This window comes from Bradysia coprophila (genome assembly GCF_014529535.1).
Source record: "Bradysia coprophila strain Holo2 chromosome IV unlocalized genomic scaffold, BU_Bcop_v1 contig_144, whole genome shotgun sequence".
In the NCBI taxonomy this organism is placed as follows: Eukaryota; Metazoa; Arthropoda; class Insecta; order Diptera; family Sciaridae; genus Bradysia; species Bradysia coprophila.
The window spans coordinates 657669-668126 of record NW_023503373.1 but is presented as its reverse complement, the minus strand read 5'-3'; the positions used below and the strand labels follow the sequence as shown (position 1 = coordinate 668126).

The 10458-nt window shown below is 35.2% G+C and overlaps 2 protein-coding genes across 3 annotated transcripts in view; one reads left to right on the top strand and one right to left on the bottom strand.

Moving 5' to 3' along the window:
• Positions 1 to 333: 333 nt before the first annotated feature.
• On the top strand, positions 334 to 3026 carry LOC119071280. Its single transcript, XM_037176146.1, has 7 exons — positions 334 to 352; positions 411 to 487; positions 548 to 734; positions 792 to 939; positions 1003 to 1203; positions 1276 to 1380; positions 2819 to 3026. The coding sequence occupies exons 2-7, from the start codon at positions 443 to 445 to the stop codon at positions 3006 to 3008; spliced, it is 876 nt and encodes a 291-aa protein (XP_037032041.1). The 5' UTR covers positions 334 to 352; positions 411 to 442; the 3' UTR covers positions 3009 to 3026.
• LOC119071251 (UPF0489 protein C5orf22 homolog) overlaps positions 3015 to 10458 on the bottom strand; it is an 11779-nt gene continuing 4335 nt past the window's right edge. The window contains exons 2-3 of one of the 2 annotated variants that reach the window (XM_037176089.1): positions 3382 to 4251; positions 3015 to 3317 (exon numbers count right to left, since the gene is read on the bottom strand). In XM_037176089.1, the coding sequence (XP_037031984.1) occupies positions 3046 to 3317; positions 3382 to 4231 (1122 nt within the window). In that variant the 5' untranslated portion in view covers positions 4232 to 4251 and the 3' untranslated portion in view covers positions 3015 to 3045. The remainder of the gene's footprint in view (positions 3318 to 3381; positions 4252 to 10458) is intronic. The other variant, XM_037176090.1, reaches the window with a different exon arrangement.

The following is a 10458-nucleotide window of genomic DNA, read 5'->3' as shown; positions in this document are numbered from 1 at the left end:
GATTATACCAAATTTTTCACTTTGTTTTATCATAGGATAAGACCATTTTACACCTCATTGTGAGCTCTTAGCTTACCTTCGTCCTCGCTGTCGATAACAGATGAAAAATCGATCTAAAGTGTATCAATGTAATAAGCTGGACTTTTCGTTCAACCTTATACAGTCATTGGGCATTCATAATAATTAAGATATATCCCGATGGAGGTACAGCTCCTCGTAACAGTCATGCCACTTTTTTGAAAACTAAGAAACGTATTGTACATTTGATTGTGACGGGACAGAACAATGTTCTGTTCCATCACATCGTTGACTCGTTTCTAAGGAAACCGTCAAACTAACTTTCAACATATTTGTTAGTACTACTTCACCTATACTCGAAACAAACGTCATTAGTTTTATTAATAATTTAGTCAACGTTTCAACGTGCTCAAACTGTTTCACTATGTCAACAGCACGTCATATAAAAATCGAGCTTGAAATTCATGCAGTGAGTAAAGTCCTTTCAATCGATGAACTCTCGATCGTTATACTAAGTGCCCATTTTCAGATTACGTGTCCAGGTGTATGGTTGTGTCAAAACAATGGAGATGTTGAATTGTCGATAGCAGCCTTAGGGTATACGTTTTCCGGGAAACCGCAAAAGCCGCGGTTCCCCTTGTGTTACCACGAGAAATTTACGATGGATGGCTACTTTAGTGATGTGAACAGTGTTGAGGAGCTGGAAAAAGCTTTAAGTCTGTCAGTTGCTTTTCATTTAATTTTTGGCTGCTAACAAAAGCTTCATTTTTAAGACGACGAACAAATCAATTTTACCTTATGGCAAAAGGGACGAAGGCTTGCATACTATTTAAATAGAATTGGTGTGATCTTAAACTACACTGGATGTATGAATAATAATTTTGCAACCATAGACAACGCAATTATCATGACCAAAGGCAGGTTAGTAACATATGAACCAATTTTCAATCCTTTCGGCAAAAATCTAGTGAAACGAATTTTCAGCTGTTTTCCAGGTACCATTTCGCCGAAAATAGAATACACCGCTTCAATCGAATTTAACACTAAGTGCATGCAATGCAATCGCATCGTTCAACATGGTCAACAGAAACGAATTGTTAAAAACCTTTACGAAAATGGTGCTAATAAATTAAACTTTCTACACCAGAAACCCGTTTGTCATGTCCATGCTAAGCAAAGACACAGGTAAGAAAACATTCACAATATAAACACAGCAGCAAGAGTGTAACGGGTGAAACTATTCGTTCTTGACAATAGATGGAGACACAATGTAAATATACCAAACATACAGATGCGCACTGAAAAAAACGATGGGAACGATTTATGTGACTACTGTTATGTGACTACGGATACCCATGCGCTGTAAGTTATGTATATAGCATTTTCGTAAAACATATAATATGCCATTCAATGTCTAGTTTTCATTATAAGTTCAGGGGCTTGTTTGTGTGGTACAAGTGAATCCTTTGATAAACGTGTGTAGGTTCACGTTCTATATATAATATTATGTGGAAGCTACATGCACAGCCCATTCATTTGAATATGGTTACAGCTTTAATGAATGCCTTGAAATTGTAGAATGAATTTCTGTATTTACCTACGAGAGCTATGCCTATCTACATAAGCTTTTATTTAGAAATTTGTCATTCATGAAAATTTGTTAACGATTTTTATGTCCCTGCTTGTAGAACATCAGAGTAAACATTTTTGTTCCTTGGATTGAAACAAAGGACAAATAACATTTTTCCTAACATCCATTTCTCATTAGCAAAGAAATTGAGTGTATTGACAAAGAGAAAATGGATTTACTGTTTTCATGTGCATTTTGTTTTTAACGATTACTTCCCGAAAGATTTCAGATCACATATACCAAGTCGTAATTAAGACCAAGTCAGGACCTTGCTAACAACAAAATTTTCTGTACAAATTCGACATGTGACAAAGTTGATTAAGTCCGTGTTTGGTCATTTCTGTTTTAACGAAATGTTGGAAATTTGAGACAAACTCGAGGGCAAACAATTACGTAAAACTAAGTTTTCCTAACTAGTGTTGAAATTTAGCGACTTCGAACATCGATTGCAGAACTCGCCTGCGGCTCGTGCTGGAAAACTCTCATTGATGATGAGAGCTGTGACCTCAATAATGCAATTATTTGATTAAATTATTACTTATGATGAATGTGGAGATAAACAGATAAATACTATCGCCAAACTACTAAATAGGGGTATCCACATTCATAATAAATAATAATTTCATCAAATATTATTGAATATTCAAATAATCAAATATTATTGAGGTCACAGCTCTTGATATGCCACGGTCACGGTCACGGTCACAGCTCTCGTCAAAGTTTACCGAGATTCCATCGATTCTTAGAAATTTTCCCGATGTTATATTTTCGGCCGTTTATCACCAAATTTTATGAAGGTAATATTTGCCCCGGGAATACTAGACGTCAGGTTTCCAACGAACCCATACACACACGTCCGTGTCCTCGCAACCTTTCGTAAATGAAATCCGGACTACAAAACCACATTTTTCGACTTTTGGTCACTTACAACCAGCCAGGTATGGAAGATCAAAAATATCTGAGACTGGTTTTGGGGCCTAGGCACCAAGGCCTAACTAGGCATATATTCGGTCAGACGAATTTCAAAAGAAGCCCTCAGTATGGGCGAGCCGACCAATAGTGGACTATTAGATTATGTGTAGATGGTGGAAAGTCCTTCACTAGCAAAGTCGATCTTATTTTTATTCTTCCCGCCCAGTACAAATCCCATGTTTACTTTATTTATTACAGAACCAACAGTAACGGTTGGGAAACCACTCAAACAACCGAAAAAGTGGATAAGACTTCTCAACCAAACACCTGCGGCCATTTAGGACGTGGTCAGAATGGCGAATCAATTCACAGTGAAGACAAGTGTGCAATTTGTTTGAAATATGCCTCACTTTTCGACAGGTCGAAAGAGGAAATAAACGAACCATGAACGGTCTATGCTAACCAAATCAAATATTTATTTGAAATCAAATCTTCCACTCTTCATCTTTGTAGTCCAATATGGGTTTGTTTGTAATTCTGTCGCCATAAACTTCTTGCAAAGCAATCAAAACTTTCTCTTGGATATGCTCTACTTGATCGACGGGGCAATAGTCGTCGTAAGAAGACCGAGATATTGTTACTATAGTTGGTGGTAGCTGAAGTCCTCGAAGGAATTGCTTAAATTGATCAATCAGTAGGTTTATCTCTTCCAATGGCGACTCGTGATGAGGTAGATCCGTGGTGTCACAAGTACATCCTGGTGTTAAGGATTATTTTGATTAGTAAGTCATTCAATACGAATACTGTCTTCGAAAATGTACCTGCATCATAAATTAGCGTCCAATTGACATCACTATAATTGGCTTGAACGTCAGCAACTAGTTCGATCATTTGACTCCATACCGGTTTCAGTATTTCAGGAACAGTGATTCCGGTCAAGTGACCATTGTCTGCAATATATTGGAAAACTTTTTCCAGTTCATTCAACTGATTTTCTCTGTCTTTTACTTTGGCTAGTAATTCATCCGTCTGTTCTAGCTTATCCGGCCAAGAAAATGCAAATATTGGGTGGAGTTTTGTGTAAGCATCAGCCTTTTCATATATTTTCAAGAACGGATTGTGAGTGCTAAAAAAATCCAGATCAATGTCCAGCATATACACTTCACTGTCCGATGGCAGCAAATCCGCATGTCCAACAAAATCATTCGATAGCGTTCTAACTTTCAAATCAATTAATTTATTTTTGCTGAGTTCAGATTCGGGACGATAGCTGGCTTCAGACAGGAAATACTCCAAAGTAGAATTGACTCGAATGTTGCCACAATAATCGCCGATCACAAACTGATAATTGTTATCTTTAATCTGTGTCGCCCAATACGGTTTCATCCAGACTAATTGACTGAAATGACCGGCAAAACAAGTTGGCATTATCCAGTTCTCGATGCTTACGTCGGCCAATAATTTCTCCTTGTCGAAAACATATTCGGAAGGCATGCTACGTGACACTGTCATGTCCGGATGTGAGTCAAAGTGAATCATTGTGTTGTTATTGAATGGCAGATGTCGAGATCCGAGACAACGGTAAACAAATTCGAGTACTTCGTTGTGGTTTTCGACGATGAAAATTGGAATTTTGTCGAAAGTTCGAAGTTTGTTTTCTTTGGCTGACATAGTTGGTGGGTTATCTGAAACAGACAAGAAACTATATGTTAGATTAAAGACCAAATTTTCGTTTTCAGTTATTTCAGTTATTTTCTATTTTGATTTTTTATTGTTTTCCTAACTCTTTTACAGACCTACTTTCAGTAGGGTACATTGGATACTGAGAAAGGTAACAATAAAAGCAAACACACAATTGTGCTTTTGAGCTACAAACTTTGATAAGTGTAGAGGCGATGACGAGGTTTCCAACTACACTATCCGAAGGATTCCAACCCAAGTGAATTTGCGAGTATCACAAAGTTATTTTCGAAGTAATGAAGTATGTAGCAGCATCCAATGTGTTCTGGTCTCCTACCTATCCATATCCATGGAAAGTTGAATTCCACACAGGAAAATGAAAAAAAATGACCGAAAATAGTCCACATGTAATGGAACATTGTCACAGGTTGCAAATTCCTATGTAATGGTTAACTTTCGCATGGGGTAGGCAGTAAATTTATTATTACTATTACGTATTAAAAGCTTCCGGCTCGAGAATTGTTTTTTTCATTGAATCTCATGAACTCTCGTCGCCCACAGCATATAAAGTCCATTGCAAAGCTTCGGACAAAGTTGAAACGTCTCGTTTTCGTGTGTTTATTGGCTTGGCTCGGATTCACAAAATTCACAGGAAAACTCTATTTTACTATGACCAATTGACTTGATAGCTTTTTAAAACAATGACATGGTACACCTTTCTTTACCGCAAACAAATTCAGGTAGACAACAAAATTTTAGCTTTCCATTTCTTCGTCCCATTATTAATAGCAACGCATCGAAATGGAGATCATTAGTGAAATCAATCATGCATTTTACACGAGTAATTTCTACGACACAAAAGTCTTCAATGAAAATGATTATGAATCCAACGGAAAGTGAATGTAAAAGATAGTCAGTGCAAAGGGAGGAGGCTTTCTCCATGGAATTGTGTTTTATTTCCGAACCGTAGGCATGATTAACCCACGCATTTTATGAGCGGCAAGGCAAGTGGCCCACGCAAAGAAATAGGTTTTATGTACTAGAAGTATCAAAAAAAATCTTATACATAATGTGTCTGTTATTTGTTGGGTTTGTATACATTTTCCGAGCAAGAGTAATGATGTATGAAGCCGACGTTGGGAAGAAGCAACCCGTTACTGACCGGAAAATTAGTAATTCTTTATAATTCGCTGTAATCAACATTGTCTAGTTGCATGAAGCTGTAATTAATGCACAAAAAAGATCATTCGACTGGTTTGGGTAAATGGTGTTTGGAAACTAAAGCTCAAATGTACAGTGAACGACATCTCAAATGTCTCACTGTCAAATTTTTCTGAGAATTTTATTGTGTCATTGCAAATTTACAATGACATTCTCTGAAAAAAATGACAGTGAGACATTTGAGATGTCGTTCACTGTAATAGATTTTCGTGTAATTCTATAACGTTTCCCAGAGTGAAGTTTAACATATCGCCTGAAAATAGCATAGAATGAAGAACTGAAAAAAATTGTGGCGCCTCTACAGGACATCTGAGGTTTTCTATAATTGTGGTGTTTTCGTCACGTCCATTTAAAGTACATCACAAAATTCTAAATGCACCAGCAGACCGTGATTTGCCTAATTTTGTCACTATCCCGCTAAGTTCTACAATGTGTCACCTGCCATTTGTTTTATAGTTCCTTTTATATAATAATGCCATTGTTTGTATACATTTCACCCTTATTCGTTGCCATAATACTTGCGTAGAACGCACATTTATATACAATATACACAGCCCAAACACAAAGGCATAACGTCGCCCACGCTAAAATAAAGCTCTGTATTCGATTTTTCATTCAGAACTTGTAATACCAACATCGTTACGTTCTTTATTTTCTGTACAAATAACTTTCAACCTCACTTTGAATTTTCATTCATTATTTTTTACGCCATGCCAATACTTTACACTCGCACTTATATTGTCGAGTAGCAGACAAGTTGGAGGAATTAAAAAAAAAATGAGGAATTTATAATGAGTCAACAAATAAATTGCAGCGGGAGCATTTTGTTGTTACATAGAATTTTCCCTGTGGTTAAGGGAAGCTTCATTGGCATCACTCATTTCACAGAAAATAAGCTGCTGCTGCAACCGTAATAAAAAGTTCCAAACAAGGACGTAATCTACTATGGAATAACATTTAACCTTATTTTCACAGCCTCGCAGTTTGCTGATTTCTTTTAACAACGAAACTCACTGTGGCTATTTTAGGATTTAGATTTCTGAGTGAATCTGATGAAAAAAATGTGAGAACACTTTCGCACTAAGAAAAAGAGGGTTAAACCATAAACATGCCAATTTAAGAACTACAGATATCTCAAATGTCTCACTGTCAAACTTTTCTGAGAACTTTATTGTGTCATTGCAAATTCACAATGACATTCTCTGAAAAAAATGACAGTGAGACATTTGAGATGTAGTTCACTGTACATGGAGAGAAAAGTGAAATTCGACATGTTTTCTGATTTTGGTGTTGTTGTTGTTTTTAATTGATTCCACAGAAATTTCGTTGAACAAATGAAAATCTAGATCTTTATTTTCAAAATTTTTAGGCATGCTCTCACACACTAACATAAAAAATCTTGATTTTCATTTGCTACAGGCAGAGTCAGTGAAATTTCAACATGAATTTCCTTCAGCTGTTTTTCAGCTGATCCACAGAAACACTCGAAAAGGTTTTTGTATATGGGAATCAGCTGAAAAACAACTGAAGCAAATTCATGCTGAAATTTCACTGCCTCCGACTGTAAACAAATTTTGTGTGGAATCATTCACAAACCACAAGTTCACAAGTCGAATATGACTTTTCTTTCCCACAATTATTGAAAAGTAATGAAAATACGGACGATACATGAGGCTCTCTTTACAGACGGTCATTTCATTTGTTATTGTCCGATATTATATGGCAAAATACTATGTCGAAATTATTGAAACGACAGATTATCTACTAATCTGTTGAAAATATTTAGAATAAAAGAAGTTATACGAGTCTAATTGAAAAGTGGATAAATGTATTAAATAGACTCTACAATTATGAATGGTGATAATCTTATCGTCTGCGAAATGTTAAAGTCAATTATTTCTTACCATTACAACCCTATAATATCCCACTCACTGTTCCATTATTTATTATGCCAAACATTTTTAATGAACCTAATGACAATGTGGGAGAATTCACACACTGAGTGTTCGCTTCTAAATAATTGAATTCCTTGCGAGAAAGTCAAGGTTTTTTTTCCCACTTGACGAAAATAAAATTACAGAAAATTCCAATTTCTTGTGTAGCGCCGTTTTCGTAATACAATTTTCGTTTTTCTGAAACACCCCTCTGCGACATGATTTCTTATTACTTGAAATATTGATTAGGCAAAAAATAATTTGTTTTGATTAGATATTGTTACACCGTCGACCAGTTGAATGGGTGGCGTATAATTAATGTAATTATATTTCGCGTGATGGGTTATCAAAATTCACACCGAAAACTTTTTCCATCTGAGGGTTTATACCACGTAATTTTCTAATTGATGATGATGATTTTCATTATATTATACGCACTTAATGTTGTTATAATTAGGTAAAAAATATTTGCGTTAAAAATAAATTCAAAAGAAAAAAAATTCTATTTTTGGACGAAGAAAAAAAAACAATTGTTAATTAGCATTAACATTTCTTTCTAAAAATATCACAGCTGAAATCGCATGCCAATATACTGTGTAGGTAAAAATATATATTTTTTCACAATATCAAATGTACATTTTTATTTTGCACTCTTTTCGCTTTAAATAGAAATATATAGAAATTGTAAAAGATATACTAGGAAAAAATTGACCTTTGCATTGTATAGTGACAATACCTTTGTATAGTTATAATCCGATGAATGTTACCAAAATGATGACGAGAGAAATAATCTCCTTAAGAAGTCAGTTTCTTTTTTGCAATAGCTCTAGCATGAAGATGACAATCTGCATCGCACTTATTCTAGGAAAATTCATTTTGTTGATTTGATCAAGTGAACTGCATTGAAGTGTAACTTGTGAAAAGGCATAAGAACAATGGTAGAATCGGTTCACCAAAAAATAATATGTTTCTTTTATAGACAATCCCAACAAAAATCTCTTCGAGAAAAGTGTGACGCAGTCTTTGAAATACAATTTCTAAAATGAATGATATCGTAGAGTTGACGCTTTCAGCTTCGTTACGCAAAAATTAAATTTTACACCCAATTAGTTCAAACAAGCTGGCTTAGGTTTTCTCATCATCTGCCAAATAATTTTTACAAAAAAAAATTTTGTCTGGAAACAACCAAAATTTTACCAAAAAAATCTGCGTCGCATGTGGCAGATAAATTTTCTTGCTGGTCTGTTCCTGAACATCTGCCACTTTGCGACGCAGATTTTTTTGGTAAAATTTTGGTTGTTTCCAGACAAAATTTTTTTTTGTAAAAATTATTTGGCAGATGAGAAAACCTAAGCCAGCTTGTTTGAACTAATTGGGTGTAAAATTTAATTTTTGCGTAACGAAGCTGAAAGCGTCAACTCTACGATATCATTCATTTTAGAATCACACTTTTCTCGAAGAGATTTTTGTTGGGATATCAGTCGTTTTAGAAGTTTTAGAACACTGCTTTTTATAACAGTTTATAACAGAAATTCAAAAATTTGACGAAATTTGAAAATTTGACGAAATTCGAAAATTTGACGAAAATCGAAAATTTGACGAAAATCGACAATTTGACGAAAATCGAAAATTTGACGAAATTCGAAAATTCGACGAAAATGAAAAAATTTGACGAAATTCGAAAATTCGACGAAAATGAAAAAATTTGACGAAATTCGAAAATTTGACGAAATTTAACGAAAATCGAAAATTTGACGAAATTCGAAAATTTGACGAAGAAAGTAATTCTCTATCTGCCACCATTCAAGAAATATCTCCAAAACCCCAATTGACCCACCCATTTCCAACTTTCGACATTTTTCGCAAATGCCCTTCTTTTCTACTCGTAAAACTCTGAGACTTTGCCGAAGAAAGTAACTCTCTATCTGCCACCATTCAAGAAATACCTCTAAAAACATAATTGACCCACCCATTTCCAACTTTCGACATTTTTCACATATGCCCCTCTGTTCTACTCGTAAAACTCTGAGACTTTGCCGAAGAAAGTAACTCTCTATCTCTCATAATCGCAAAAATATTAGTCCTTTCATCCTACGCTCGAGTAGCTCAAAATTTGGTCACTCTAATCACTCTAGCTCAAACGAATCTGACCCGATTTTTTTAATTATTTTTTTGTTTGAATCGTGTTACGAATACCTTTCATTTGATGGGTCACACGCCTCTGTAGGTTTCAATACAGCTAAGCTACAGCCGAAAACGCGTTCCCGACCCTCGAAAACCACACTCAGAAACCACTTCGAGGCCAATAAAACAAAATTCTGGTTTTTCCTGGGGTAATGGCGTATCACATTTTCATTTTTATGCCCACCCTGAGGTTCCTGCAAAATTTCATGGAGATTGGCTGACTAGTTTCCGAGATCGACCGTCGATAGATAGACAGATAGAAACATACAGAGTAAGTTGAAAGATTTTGATTGTTTGAAAAACGTTAATTTGGTGCATTTTCTATCAAAATGACAAACTTCAAAACGATGTATCTCCGGCAATTTTAAAGTTACATAGTCGAGTGATAGCTCGTTTTGCTCGTATTTGAAGCGCGAATAAGATAGAATAGGATTTGTGGTGATTCAGGCCAAAGGAAAGAAACTTAAATTCTCGCCTATATATAGTTGCCGCGTCTCAAAAAAATTTCTTCGTTCTTTTTTTGGAAGTTAGACTGCGTCAAGTCCTCCGCTATCGCTCCGGACATGATTGACTTAAGTAGAAAGATTCGATAAACGTTAAAGGACTGATGGTTTCAGGATACAGTGCCTGAAATTGAGAAACATTTCACTAAATTTCACCAAATTTTATTTCAAAATTCACTAAATTTGGTGTAATTTCGCAATATTAGGCTCACAGAAATACGTATTAAATTTATATGCGAGTGAAGCGAGTGTTTTATTGTATTTTTTGAATCGTAGCTGAATTTTGTTATTGTTCCATATTGTGTTCGTTCAAATTAGAATTCATGTTTACGACGTAAGTTCCTAAATTTAATCTTATTGTTACATGAAATAATTT

Excerpts from the sequence above, each read along its gene's own strand:
- LOC119071280 (XM_037176146.1), top strand. The coding sequence starts at position 443 with ATGTCAACAGCACGTCATATAAAAATCGAGCTTGAAATTCATGCA. Across the intron at positions 488-547 it reads TCGAGCTTGAAATTCATGCA|ATTACGTGTCCAGGTGTATG; the intron begins GTGAGTAAAGTC and ends GCCCATTTTCAG. Across the intron at positions 735-791 it reads GGAGCTGGAAAAAGCTTTAA|ACGACGAACAAATCAATTTT; the intron begins GTCTGTCAGTTG and ends TTCATTTTTAAG.